The 14764-nt window shown below is 37.7% G+C and overlaps 1 protein-coding gene across 7 annotated transcripts in view; it reads left to right on the top strand.

Moving 5' to 3' along the window:
* The window catches only part of NFIB (nuclear factor I B), a gene marked incomplete at its 5' end in the record, with an annotated part of 268667 nt that overhangs the window by 213743 nt on the left and 40160 nt on the right, over positions 1 to 14764 (top strand). For all 7 annotated transcript variants that reach the window (XM_082013401.1, XM_082013398.1, XM_082013397.1 and 4 more), the window contains one exon: positions 612 to 730. In XM_082013401.1, the coding sequence (XP_081869527.1) occupies positions 612 to 730 (119 nt within the window). The remainder of the gene's footprint in view (positions 1 to 611; positions 731 to 14764) is intronic.

The following is a 14764-nucleotide window of genomic DNA, read 5'->3' as shown; positions in this document are numbered from 1 at the left end:
CATTGTCACAAAGAAACTTGACTTCCCTCCGCTGTATTGAAGTGCTGCCTCATTTTATGTAGTGTGACTTGAAATATGGGCCTTTTGTTGTTTTTAATTAAAGTAGTCTAAAATGAAAAGTCTTTGTTTCAAGTTAGACCTCTTTGACAAGCTTAGTATTTTGACCTGGTAAAATACAGTAAACTACATTTTTTCCTTATTAACACATTCAGAAAAGATCCTTGTTTACCTTGACTTTATTAATAATACTTTTCCAGTGCTTTGTTTTGCTTTCATGGTTCCTGCATAATGTTTAACACTCTCATGACAACTTTTCTTTGGTAGATTAAAGGAATTGGTTTGTTGGTTGTTCAACCAAATGGTGGCAGACTTTCATGTATTACCCATTCATGCCATCTCTGAAATATTAAATCATGTGAAAAACCCAAGCACATACCTGCATTACATATGATTAAATGATATCATCTATGTAAGTTAATGTAAGCTCTAGTATTCACTTTTTGTTCTTCGTATGTCTGAATTACTTTCTATTGAAATTGTTGAAATCCAGTTTATATACCACTATTAGCTGCATATCATATTCACTGCCAAATCTCAAATTACTTCAACAGCAAAAGACCCAAAACTATCTCCATAGATGAAAATATGGAGCCAAGCCCAACAGGAGACTTTTATCCTTCTCCAAATTCACCAGCTGCGGGGAGTCGGACATGGCATGAAAGAGATCAAGGTGAGTAACGCAGTACCATTTTACCTCAAACTATATTCAAATATACAATAAATCTCTGCATCTGCCTTTCCGTTACTGCAACAAAATGATGGCTTTTTAGAAGAATGATTATTTTTTTGTCTGGTATGTGTATTTGCTGCTTTTGTAAATGTAGTGAAAACCAATAGTCAACAGGAGACAGTATAAACAACCACATAATAATTTTTCCATCTGGTGGCTGCCTTATCTGTTGTTTGAAAAGATGCGTGGCAGGTGGGGTACTTGATGTTGTGTATGCAGTGATCATCCCAGCAGGATTTTGAGTACAATTGTTTCAAGTAAAAACCAAAACATCTCCATACTATGTTTGAGTCAGCACTAGTTTCTCAGGTTTTGTTTTACCGTGATAGACTCCTGTATGTGCACTTAGTCCATACTATGTGGCTCAGAACAGGCTCTTTTCTGAAGAGCCCACACATAGCTCTGTGGGACTATATCTATATGCTAAAAGGTGTTGGTAAGTGTTGTGTTTTGGGTTATCACAAACAAGGAACATGTTTGTGTGGAGAAGAAATTACGGCTGTCAAAACAGTAAAATTAATTGTCACAACTTTCCCTCATGTTTTCTTGATGCTTTATAAACCTAGATGCCAGTGCAGTCTTTTCCCTCACCTTTGTGATATGAAAACGTGTTTAAACTCACATATGTTTGAACAGTGTTGGTTAATGGCTCTTGTGGCTGAGGTGCTGCAGCTATTTGGAGAGTCTGTGAAAAGCACAGCACAGTATGTGAAAGTGAAATAGAGAAAACACACTCTGTTGCTTCCTTTGCTGGTCTTCCAACGTTTGCCCTCCTTTTCCCTATCCGCTACTCATTGTTGCTCTCTGTTCTTCAGTAACCGACTGACCTTTTGGTCTTACCTCATTTTTATATTGTTTTAGGCTTCTTTTTTTATTCTTTTTTTTTTTTTGCCTGCCAAGTTTTCTCTTTCATCTCCGTGTGCAAGGTAGCATGTGATTGGTATTTAATTTAGCTGCCTTTTATTTTCACGTTTTTGTTATAGTTGGTCTCCTTTTAATCTGCTTCTCCCTACCCTCTGATCCCTGTTCTCATCATTAGACTGTTCCTCTCACACAATGTTTACCAGTTTTTTTCTTCATTGTTTCTTTTGTACATTTTGTTTGTCATGGAGGCCCTGATACTTTCTTATTTCTAGCTTTTTGGAGCATTCACTGTTGAATGAAAGTAAAAAATCTTGCCCATGTCTCTGCCTAACCAAAATTAAGAACAGCAAAATAGCAGTTCTGCGAGCCAGAATCTTCCCCCTTGTGCAAAATATTTTCCTCTGTGACTGTTACCTGTTTTGCCATGACACTTGATTACAATTTTTTATAAAAGAAAGGATTGTACCTCAACTAATTTTTGTTCTTTTAAAATAAACAATTATTGTGCGGTTGTGGGGAAAACAGCCCATTGTTCCTCTCAGAAGTGGTCTCCACGTATCCCCACTTGTGAAATGAAGTCCTTGTGTGCTGCTGAGCTGTAGGGGCTTTGGAGAAATGCAGTGCTGCATGGACAGCTGAGCCCAAGTGCTGCCGACAGACCCTTTCACAGATGATCTCTGTAGTTGCCAATTATCTCAATGGCTTTTTACCTCTTGCATCATTCTGCTTGCAGAGAACTGTGCTCTGTGAACACTGGATTCATTCAGTTTATCCACTCTTTTTCATGTCACATTTATCACTAGTGAACAATGTTATCGTTCAGATTGCTTGAGAGATTTACAGTGAACTTCTACTTAATTTCTGTGCTATTGGGTAGATAGAATTCTGGAATGAAACTGCCTTTAACTCTCTATATATGTTTCATAAAACAGAGAACTCCAAAAGTTGAGAAGGAGGGTTTAAAAGATACAGGCTTGAATCAGTGTGTTGTATTTCTACTTCCTGGAGTTTCCGTTCCTCCCTGAATATCCTGTTCTCCAGTACTCCTGGGCCTAGTGAAATTTCACCAGATCCCTGGCAGAGAGGTTGTCTTTTAGAGCACCGTGAGGAACTTTGTTCTTCTGTCCCTAGGATGTTCTTCCATTCCTGCAGAGGGACAGATATACCACTGTCCTGTCTGAAAAACATACTGGGGGAAGCATTAGCCTTTTGCTCCTAACCATTTATGTTTGGCTCCTGTCACTTTCTGAGGTTATCCTGCCTCAGATAAGGCAGGTACCTGGTACCTGGTCTCTGGGAAGAGGTATGTGGCAGCTGCTGGCATATTTGTTCTGCTGCTAGTTTGTTAGATGCTTGATACCATGTTCATATTAACATATATCTGTGTAAAACTCCTTTGGGACACAGAGGTCTTACTTGTGATAACCTATGTTCTGTTTCCTTATGCCTGCAAGCACAAAGATAGGAGAAATAAAAGTTTGGATGTGGTTTCTACACCAAAGAGCTCACCGGTACTGTTAGGCATAAATGAAAAAAAAAAAGGAGAAGCTATTTGGGATCACATTTGAGTTCATCCAGTGTCACCAGGGGATGCTCATGTAGTCCCAACAGGCACTGGTTTTCCAGGCAGTCTCCAAAGGTCATCAGCACCAGAAATGTGAATCATTCCACAGTATCCACAAATGAGAATATGCAGAGGTATCATGTTTATGAGTAAGTAGCTTCTCTCTCACTCTGATGCAATCTTAACTTTTCTAAGTGAAACAAAATCAGAAATAGGGTTGATATGAAGATACAGCATTACTGATTTTGGTTTCATTGTCTCTGTTTTGAACCCGACAGAGCAAAGCCTCTAATTTCTGACCTGACATGGCTCTCGTTTCTTTACTTGTGTACCTAAGTGTAAATGTATTTTCATAGAAATAGAAATTACATAGATTTGAAAGATTCTTTTATCATGAAAGCTTTTTATATCTTTATTTAGCTGCATTTGTAAAGTAGCAGAAATTAGATGACAGTGGTAGTTTGGAACTGGAGATAGACACCATAAAACAATGATAGTTGAAACAGGTTGGAATAAAGTAGTTAGGAGTTTCATAGGTGTCTAAGGGGTATCTAACCATTTTGATAGAGAGAATGGGGCAAAGATTAACGGGTAACACAGAAATATACCGAGATTAAAAATGTGTCATGAAAATTTGCAGTGGGGTGGAACAGGTTAAATCAACCTTTTATTACTGTGCAAAATAAGTATCATCTAGTTTAGTAGGTAAATAGACATCAGGAGAGGAGTGATTCTGTATGAGTGATGCTATTGTAATCTTCATAGTTTCTACAGCTTCTCCACTGTGCAAGCATGCATCAATGAGGGGTAGGATTATGACTACAGGAGTACTTGTGATTTAGCCAGGACGTGGCATTTGTGAAACTAAGAAAAAGAAATCTACCCCAACTACAATAAAATCTTCCTCATACCGCACTCCACTTTTAGTTGTAAAACTCCAGATTTTGTCCTTTCACTGTTATCTGTGTTCTTCCTGTTGTACTTCTTCCAAAAATGTTTTGATAAGATTTGCAGATGTTGTGTTTTGTAGTCTATTTTAGGGGAGTTGGCTGTTTGAAGATGTAATTCTGGGCAGAAATAAGTACGCATGTCTGAAAAATAGGAACTTTAGATGGCATAAGGTTGGTCAAAGCCAATCCACAAAGGTAATGAGCAGTGGCTTCATTATCCAATGCTCTAGTATTGTTATGCATGTTATTGTTCTGATATAAAAATATAAAAAAGCTCTAATTAACCAAAATTAGTATTACATTTTTATTTGTATTTATTTAAGTCAGTTATAAATCCTTATGGAAGAAAAGGAAAGCTTGCGAAGCCGTGATACTGTCCTGGAGATTTAGTTCATTGGCTTGCAAATGTTTGTGGCTATTTTAAAAATGTATGTAACCACAAGAATATGTGTAACAGTTTCAAAAGCAGATAAAAAAAAATACTGCTGTGGATTTACAATGTTGTTTTTGAGTTTACATACATTCAATCATTGTGGGAAGTTTATGCCGTTATTTTTTGCTATTTTCAGATACTTAAAATGTGAGTGTAGTTGCATGATTTTTTGCAAGAGATATAAAGGTCTTCCTGCAGAGCAAATAGACAGGTTTATAACTGCAAAGATTTCTCACAAACCTTCTCTCTACCATTAGCCTTCCAAGTAACTAAGCACCCTCCAAAAATCCTAGAGCCTAAGGAAGTGAAAAGTAATCTCTGAGAATGGTGCAATACTTAGAAATAGAGCCCTAACATGACAATTAGGAGTTCAATTTCTGTGTCTGCTGTCAGATCATGTGCAAGTTATTATTTGTTCTCCCTTGTGGTTTGTTTTTTCCAATTTAATGTCTTATTAACTTCAATAATATCTGGATCATGTCTTACATTTCTACCAACTGGAAATATACCTAGATCTAAAAAGTAGTTTTCTGTAAATCTCTTGCAGTCTTCCTTTTTTCAGGTTGCCGTTACTGAATTCTTTACTTTTTTCTGTATTAAACAAAATTTTGAGTTCCTGCAGTAGTGTAGTAATACTTTGTGAAATAGATGGAAGTTGCTGCATGAGTAAATTTCCTGAGTGTTTTAGAAATTCTGAGGAGGATAAAATTTTATACAGTAAAAAGTGAAAGTCACCCTCCCCATTTGGAAGAGGAGGTTATTAAAAATAGAATGAAATTAGTGACTAGTGCAATGGATGAAAAATACTTAGTATCTAATAGGCTAGAAACTGTTAGTGAACATCTTGATTTATTAACTGATAAGTAAATCAGACACTTCTTCCTAACTCATAAGGAAACAGGAATATCAGAAGAACAGAGGACAGTGTGGGTGCCTATGTCTTCCCTGCTAAAAGCTAGCTTGACAAAGTGCTTCAGCATAATTGCAGACAATCTCAGTATTTGTCCTTGAGATCTGTTTTACTGTTGCAGTGTTACGACACTGTGTTATGTTCTAAATAAATAAAACAGGGGTTATCACTAATGCACGCTGGTCATGGTAAATGTGGAGAGATTCATGTGGATTTCTGTAGTAGTCCGGTGTTTGGAAATACTGACTGTCAATATACAATGAAGTGAATTTTAATTTTACAGTTTCTTCATCTTGTTCACTCTCTTACACCTCACCCACCTCTACCAACAGTCAAGAGTCAAGATGCCAGCATACCATTAAAACTGAAACAGCTGGACCGCCTTCACCCGTTGATTGGCCAGCAGCTGTTGGACCCTCCACTTCTCAGGTCCCGACCCCCTTTGTTGGATACCCCTCTTCTGGACACTTGTCCCCTTTTGCTTTCTCCCCACCCACTGGACACTCCTTCCCCATTGCGGTCCATCCTGATGGCTCTTTCCTTCTCGGGCCTTATTCTCATGGACTGTCAAAGCTGGACATGCTCCTTTCCGAAGTGAGGGAACTAAAAGAGGAAGTAGTTAATGTGGTCCAGGAGTTGCGAACGGTAACAGATCACCTTGGCTTTTTGGTGGCCAGTGTTGGACAGAGTTCAGGTTTTTTTCCAGTGCCTGGTGCTCCTTCTGAAGGCTAATGCTTTAGAAACTCATAGTCTCCATCTAACAGATGAATTCATCTTGCAAAGGTTTACCTTGATGAATGTCTGTTAAATGCATGTCTGTGTTTTTGACGCGATCTGAGTTCTCAAAATCCTTGTATGTCAAAGCATGTTTTAAAGCAATTTGTGTCTTGTTAGTAACTTCTGTTATGTCTGCCTTTGTATTTTTTAATATTTCAAAATACTCTTTAATCAATGTATACACGCACATACACATACATTTCATATATTTTTATATATATACCCATGCACACCTTATGGATCTATCTGAATTTTCTGTGTTTTTAACTAGTATAATGTGTGCACAGTAGTCGAATGCTGCCAGTTGGTAAGTTTTCATAACTTCACATTCGTAAAGTGAGAGGTTCTGTTCACTAAGAGTAACTTTTCAAAGTGTATTTCCGGAGAAAATTCTTAGCCATGGCTTCTCTTAGCCTGTTGGCTGCTATGATGCTGATTGTAGCATCATAGTAACAAACAATAGCATTAGTGAGGACTCGCCTTGAAGGCCACAAGTTGAGTTCTCCTCTTTCTTCCTGGTTACAGAACAAGACATTGGTAGTGTTCAGTGAATGGGTGTTATGTCTACTCATTAAAAATCAGTAGTTCTGCCATGGTAGTTAAATTTAAAATCAATAGGCTATTGGTTTACTTTTGGTTTGCATAGTGGCAATTTTACAAGAAAAACTGCTGGTATGTAAAATAAGTTAAAAATTACTTTCAGAAAGATGAAAAGTGCTTTCTTATCCTTAGAGCTTGAAAGGCATTAGGTATAAAAATATAGGTGAAGGAGCTTTAAAACGTTTATTTAATTAAAAAAGCAGAGAAAGAGAAAAAAATATCCATGAACAGGACAGCAAAAACCTTATCTTAAAATGAGGAAGTTGCTTGTTATATCGAGAAAATTTACATCCTCCATTATTGGGTGAGAATGATGTTAAGTTTACACTCTCTCCAGAAATAAAGCAACAGAGATTATATGTGGTTTTCTGTGTTTACAATAGCTTTAGACCAATTTACAACTTGTTCATAAGTATCTTCAAATATTCAGAGTAGCAGATGAGGAAGTTTCTACTCCGGGCAGAGCAGGCACCTGACTTTTCCTTCACTTCAGTTTCTGAATTAATGAAGAGTAATAAAATGTTTAGAAATACAGACAGAAAGACAAATACAGTAGGAAGCATACAATAAGGTTTGCTGTTTTGTGTTCGTGAAAATGGCTGTTATTTGCTCAATAAAGTCACTGTAAAAATCTCATTATAGGTTCTTTGTCTTTTGTTATGAGTAGTATGTTGTGGCAAGGCCTATTACTTAACGTTTTCCATGTGTGATTGGAGTGTTGAATACATTCAGGACTAGCTTATGCATCTCCCATACACATCAGTGAAAGATGTAAGTGCAAAAGAATGGGTTTTTTGTATGCATAGCACTTACTCTGTGATGAATTTTATATTACGGCAACATCCTGGTACCTTGATGGTGATTCTAGGCATCCTCTGATTGAAATTAGTGATAAAATGCATGTCTTAATGCAAGATTTGGCCCAGGAGCTATTATGTGTAATTGTCCTATTCTGGTGTTACTGAATAAGAGATTTCAGTAGTATTTTTGAGCTGATCAGCTCCTATTAGAAATTGTAGGTTAAGTTTTATTGTGTATGATCTAACCTGTGTGGTGCAGAATATCTTCAGTTACCAAAAGAATAGATATTTAGTACCTCATGAACTATAGGTGTCTGCACTGACTTTTTTTCCCAGTTTGGTACATCCATGAGATGGAAAAAATGAATTAGTCCTACATAGTGTGACTTTTTTTAGGCACCTATCCTTTTTGTCTTCATTAATAGATTCTTTGTTTCTGTGCTGTGTACATAGATGCATTTGAAAAGGTTTTTAATTTCTCTTTTTTACTGTTTTCATACAGACTATATCAAACTTGATCAAAGTAGCGTATTTCAGTGTGAGTTAATGATTTTATTTCAGTTCAAAACCATTCATCAGATGGATCTACAATTAAATTAATATAACACACCTTTTAAACCATCCTAAACTGTTACCATTATAGACTATAATAGTAATAAAAAAAGGAGATGCCATAACCTAAATGGTGCTACATCAACAACTTCCCTTACACTGTTTTATCTCAAATGCCTCTTCAATCTTACTGCATTTGAAATTACGAATACTTTTCTGACTTTTGCAGTTAAGGTTACAATATTGATTTCATTCTCTAGCCAACTTCCTTGGATTCTCAGCGTTAACGAGATGTTGTAGCTGTGCTTTTTTCTTCAGAATTTGGATGACTTTCTGTAGGATAATTTAATAAATGATTAATATGTACTATGAAGTCTTTCTAATGTGTTTGGCTTTTTAATTAGGTTTTCTCATAGTCTTCTGTAATGCTCTTCTATCACAGCTATCTACTGGAATCACATCTCTTAGCAATGATTCATAGATGATGAAATGGCCCAGTCCATTTCTGAAGTATAAAGTTAAATAAAAAAGTAGTTGAGTACTAAAGTACACTGTAACTGCTTAAGGGTTATTTATGGCAGTGCAGAGTACTTGGAGCCTCATGTGGGTTTCTTAATGACAGTATATGTATTTGTTATAGTACATTGTTTGTAGCAGCAACATTGTGTTTTTGGTTTCATGCTTTTTATCTCTATTTCCCAAGTCAGCCTCATTACTTGCAGTGACTGCTCAGTGTTTTAACAAGTAGCCACCCCACTGAGCTCTGAGTTACTCCTAAATACTTCCCATACAACATCTGATGGGCTGTGCTGGGTGTGCTACCTCTATCCAACAGAGGTGGTTGGATAAACTGAGTCTAAAGTTGTGGGAAGAAGTGAGGCAGGAGAGGCTGCAGTGGTGAAGTTTGGCACTCTGCTGCCAGCCCCCGTGGGTCATTGTGGAGCTGGTGGAGACATCATCATCTCCCTCCAGCAGCAACACCCCAGCTCTCCATGGTCTCCGTGGTGGCACCTGTGTTCTGGGGGTCTCACAGCTGCACAATGCTTCTGGTATGAGGCATGTAGGGTGAGGAAGGCTGGCCAGCTTTATGTTAGCAGAGCAATGCATGGGGGAAAAAAAGGTATTTTTCTCCTCACAAGAAACAGTGCAGGTATGATAACACAGTCATGCTGATTATGAACCTTTCCTGGGAGGTTTACTGTTACTTTCTGATGAGGAGTGGCAAGGTGGGTTTGAAGGATGAGAATGAAGAATCGCTGTCCCCTGTTCTTGCAGGATAGCGTGTCATGGTTTCAGCCTAATCTTAGTGGGAATGGATGTAAATTTAAATAGCAATAATCTCTTCAGTATGTCAGTTAATTACGTACATGTTATAGACACTGTCAAACAAGTGTTACGGGATTAGGTCCATATGTCCTGTCCTATTGTTAAAAATTTTTTGAAATTACTTTGGGTTCTGGGTGTTTTTGATGTGTACATATTCAATATTAATGCTGTAATTGGACTATCTTTCCTCTTCTCCTGTTTTAGAAACTGCCTTTTGTTAAAACTGAAAAATTAAAAAAAAAAAAAGTTAATTTTAGGAAATGTGTATGCAGCTTTCCCAATTACTCTAACTTAAATAGCCATGCACTAGAATTCTACTTTTCAGAAGCTAGTGTATGTAATTTTAACAGGAACTGTACTGAGTTATTTTCCTTTCTGTCCATAAAAAGGATAATCAGTAATGCAATGAAGAAACTTCGTTGTTCAGCTTTATACAGTTAGTCACACACACCAACAAAAAGCATCCTACAACTTGTTTGTATAGAGACTTGTCCGGGTTTTCAGCCCCCCACCTCCCTAGCCCCCCACCCCCCCGAGTATGCTGGGAGATATAAGGGCAGGTAGATACTGCCCTTCTACCTTTTGTCCAAACCACTTGCTGTTGAGGAAAAGAAAATCATCAAGGTTAACACATCCCACAGAAGGTAACTTGTTGGCAATGGAGTACAGTATTGTGCAAGTTTGCATGTGGGTAAGGATGAGAAGAATGACATGTTTACTCCATCTAAAGGGTTTCTGACTCTCATGTTTCAGTTGTCCGAAAGTTCTTGCATCACTTTCTTCTCTTATGTACGGTAATACTTACTAAGCAATGCAAAATAAAAGTGTAATTTATTAGAAAAAAATGATAGAGAACAGACAAGGAAATAATTCAGTTGCTCTTGTAAGAAATTTACTCTTGTTTTGCTGTAGCTTTTCTGAACTGCAGTATTGTCGTAGTGTTTTGCTTGCCACCTTGCAGTACTGAAAACGATACTGGAAGAAATTCTAGTCTAGTTCCTCTTAAGTTTTTCACTACAATCCACAAAAGATAATACATTGAAATGGTTTCGTTGTTGTGAAATGGCAGAACAGCACAACAGAGTGTTTGATTAGCTTTGGGCATGGTTCCTGATAGAAAAAACAGTGTCACAGTCTGATTGAATTATGCAATATCGGAGGTGTGCCTGTGAAAATAACATTGGCGCTAAGGAGGCTGATATGAAGATGGGAGGTTATCAAATCTTTGTACACTGAAATATTCTACTCTAGTATAAAATTTTCGTATATAAAATGCTTTTCTACACTTGATGTAGAAGCAAAAATAACACTGAGGTTGTTTTTTTAAATGTGATGAGAGCAGCTCTCTTCAAAGCCTAACACTCACTGCTCCTTAAGTTCAGAACACTATCAGCTGCTAAGCAACATGCACGTGTACCTTCATGTAAGACACCACTGTTTCTCTCAAAAGTGGGTACAAAGGCCTTCACACTGAGAGCTGCTGTATATGTCTCAAAGTCATGGAAGAGAACTGATCACAATTTATTTGCTTGTTTGTTTTGTTTTGTTGATTTTCTAATCAGGAAAACATTGATTATCAGAACTGAATTCTTCATGGAAACAAATACATTTTTAGGAGGGCTTCTCTCTGGTCCAAGGTAAAACTTATAGTGAAGGGGAATGAGACACCAACAAGCCATTGATTAGGGCACAGATTTGGATAATGGATAAAGCCTTACCTCTGCATGATACTGAACAGGAATTCTAGCAAGTCTTTCTCTGTTCTAGGCATCAAATATCTCAGACACCAAACTGTTTGGGCACATCTGTCTTTCTTTTCTATTTGTTCACAAAAACATGTCACCATTCCTTTTTTGAACAGGATGATAAATTAATTAAAATGTTTTGATTTTCAAGATTCTTGGTTTTTATCCAGCCCCTGTGCCAAGTCTTTAGGACAGATATAACGCCTTTTTCTTACAAATGAGAGGTGGTTGTGCTTTAGAGTCACTCAGGTGTCAATATTCAGTGTTAGGTGCCTTATTCACAGTGGGATTTGTCATGATTCATCATCATCATACAGCTGTCTGGTATGAATTTAAAATTTTGCTTAAGTTTTCACCCATGCTTAACACAAGCGTACCTACCAGATGTGGTAGAGGCAGCAGGGAGTGAGGCCCAGCTTGATATGATGTATGTAGTGTATTCTGCCACCAGAAGTTATTCCAGGTACTGCCCCTGGGAGAAGAACAGTTTATTTAACACTGTAACATGAAAGGATGCTTCTTATAGGTTGCCAGTGGTGCTATGGTCTCCATAGCTCTCGTGCTTTCACTGTGGTTATACGAAAAGTTGAATGTTGTTTTATCTTGTTTTCTGTGGAGGAAATGCTACACTAATGAGTTGTAAATGAATCTTTACAGATTGTTGTCTGCAGGCGCGTACCTTGTAAATAAAGACTGGTGAAACTAAGCTGTAGAAAAGATAATAATAAGAACAGTTAAAGAATAGACTGGATTAAAAGAGATTTGACATTTGTTTATGATTTCTTCTTACTGTCCTTATAAGCATGTCTCATGAGCAAGAACGAGAAGCTGCCATGTTGTGGTGGTGAGCAAGAAAGCAGGTCAGGTGTTCAGAAACAGGCAGGTGGCTGTTTGAACTTTCCCTGCATCACTGCTCAAGTCCAGCTGAATTCTCTTAACAGGTGGCTTGCCAAGTGGTGTGCCAAGGTGACATTCGTCCAGGGAATTACCTGGATGACAAGCTGCTTCAAACTGAGGAAGAGGGTCTTGCTTTGATGAGGACATCGCCAACACTCATGTCGCATTAGTGTTTCCTAAGGTTCTTTGGAAGTGAACAACAGTTTAATTAAAGGCTGATGTAAACACGTTTCTGCACACTCCCTGCAGCATTTTATCACATTAGAATTGATCAAAATTGATGCCTTGGGCTATCTTGAATGGCTATACAACTGTACCACCATTTGTGCAAGCTGCTGATGAACAGGCTTACATACGCTGTGCTTCACAGCAGCTCTTCTGCCTTCCTATGCAGATAGATTTACCTTGTTGGGAGATGAGGTGATCTAACTCTTTTTATTTGCATAAGCGCTTTTTTCTTTGATGTGGTGCTTTAAAATGTATAACGTGTCACCCGTTTGGGTGCATATGTGCTGTGTCTCCACAGTAATATGAGAATAAAGGCAGAAATGATTTGGAACAGCAGTGAGAATTTTTTTTTAAAAGAGCCTGTTTTTCACTGGGCAGGACAGGACATAGTGTCTGATTAATGTTGACCTTATGATAACTTTGTCCGAGTGCTTTTGGCATCTTTCTACTTTTCATCTGTACTTAGCATTTTTTTCCAAAAGTCTAAAAATAAATCACATTTGAAACTGTTTTATTTTCATTCTTAAAGTAATTATGATTGGAATTTCATTCCTCAAACTTTGACACAGACATAAGAGCAAGTGGCCTGTTTTTGTGACCTCTGTTTGTCATTCATTATGTAATTATGAGTATATAACTAAGCTCTATGTAGCCACTAAACTATATCTCATGATGTGGAAAAAAAAAAAAGACATGTTTTAAAATGAGAAAAATGTGTGTTTCCTATAATATAGAGGCCACTAGTAAAATCATATGAGTCTAACTGTCACTTAACTCATTCTGCTTTATTTAAAGGTGCTGTTTCTTACGAGCAAAATTAAAGACAGTGAAAAAATGCTTTGCATTTTTATTTTTTTTCTGCTTTTTGTAACTGGTAACTCTCCAAAGATACGTAACTCCTGTGTGTTCATATTAAAGCCTAAGCCTCTTCTCTTGGTCAAGGAGGAGACGGCTGCAGCCTTTCTTCCTAACCTAGCCTAACCTTTCTTCCTAACCTTCTTCCTAACCTAACACAGTTATTGTTCTGTGTTCCCTGTCCGCTGCATCTGTTATTTGGTAGTGGCATGAATGCTCCCTTATGATGGCCAGGCACACATGGGGAGAGCAGCGGGGGGTGCGGTGAGGAGGAGGGGGCTGTCTGAATTACTTCTCGGTGCAAAGTGCATTGTCTTACCAAGGAAGCTGCTGCCTGCACTTCAGCCATTACTCTTTGCAACTCCTGTGCTGTGTGTAATGAGACTTCTTCTGAAAGTGAGTGTCTTCATGGTGGTGTCCTGTGCAGTGTACGTTAAAGTCGCTGTTTGAGGGGTAACTAGTATTTTTATGGCAGCGCTGCATTTTCTATTCCTGACTGCCAGTCGCGTTCACCTTGGTGTGGAAACAGTCTTCTGTATGAGAAGTTCATTCAGTTTGCTTTGTAACTTATGCTGTCTGTTTTCTGTGTGCTAACTACAATTCTTACCTTTGTAAAGTAGGAGCAGGAATAAATGACACATTTTTAAAGCAAATGCTAGGGTTTTTGTAGTCACCAATCTCCTTTTCAGTAGATTCTTTTCAAATTAGTGATGCCACTGGGGGGTTAATGGATACTCTGATTGCGTTGCATTTCATATAGCATACTTCTTTCAAGAAACTAAAATATTTTGGTTTTGAAAAACACAACAACTTTTATTTGTTTAATGAAGTAACAATCACCAACCAAATTAAATCTCTGTTGCATTCCAGAAATCAGAGCTGCTGACACATGCAGACCTTGAGGAGCTAGGCAGCTCTTTCTTTCATGAGTTCTTTGTTGACTATGAGCTTTACATAAGGAAAAGATTTTCCACTTCCAGCCCATGGTTTGTTTTTTCTTTAGGGAGTCTTAAGCGCATTACTTTTAATCTGAAATAAAATTAAACTGTTTGTACATTCTCTCTTTTGTGATAGCCTATATGTGGTAGAGTCAACAAGATACTTGGTCACTGATAAGTTCTGTGTCAACTATTGATGACCACAGCATTGTCGTGGGAGGCTGTATCTACAAGCAATTAGGCATACTTACGTTTCTTCTCACATTGCAGTGTTTCTGCAGAGACAGAGATTATACATGCACAGAACCACAGTCCAAAGACAATAGCTGGTTAATTTTGTCCTGGGCTTTTATAAAACACTACATCTGTTGTGGAGGTGTGAGAATTTACTTGGTCTAATGGAACTGGGGCCTTATATGAAGAAGCTTAGGGCTGCCATTTGAGCAGAAAGTAAAACATAATGAAATATTTGAAAATAATTCCAGAAATAACGTGCCTTCTTATCACGGTTTGCCTGTGCAAAACTCAATTAAAA

The sequence above is a fragment of the Phaethon aethereus genome (genome assembly GCF_964289735.1).
Source record: "Phaethon aethereus genome assembly, chromosome: Z".
NCBI classification, from domain to species: Eukaryota; Metazoa; Chordata; class Aves; order Phaethontiformes; family Phaethontidae; genus Phaethon; species Phaethon aethereus.
This window is presented reverse-complemented; position numbering and strand designations above follow the sequence as displayed.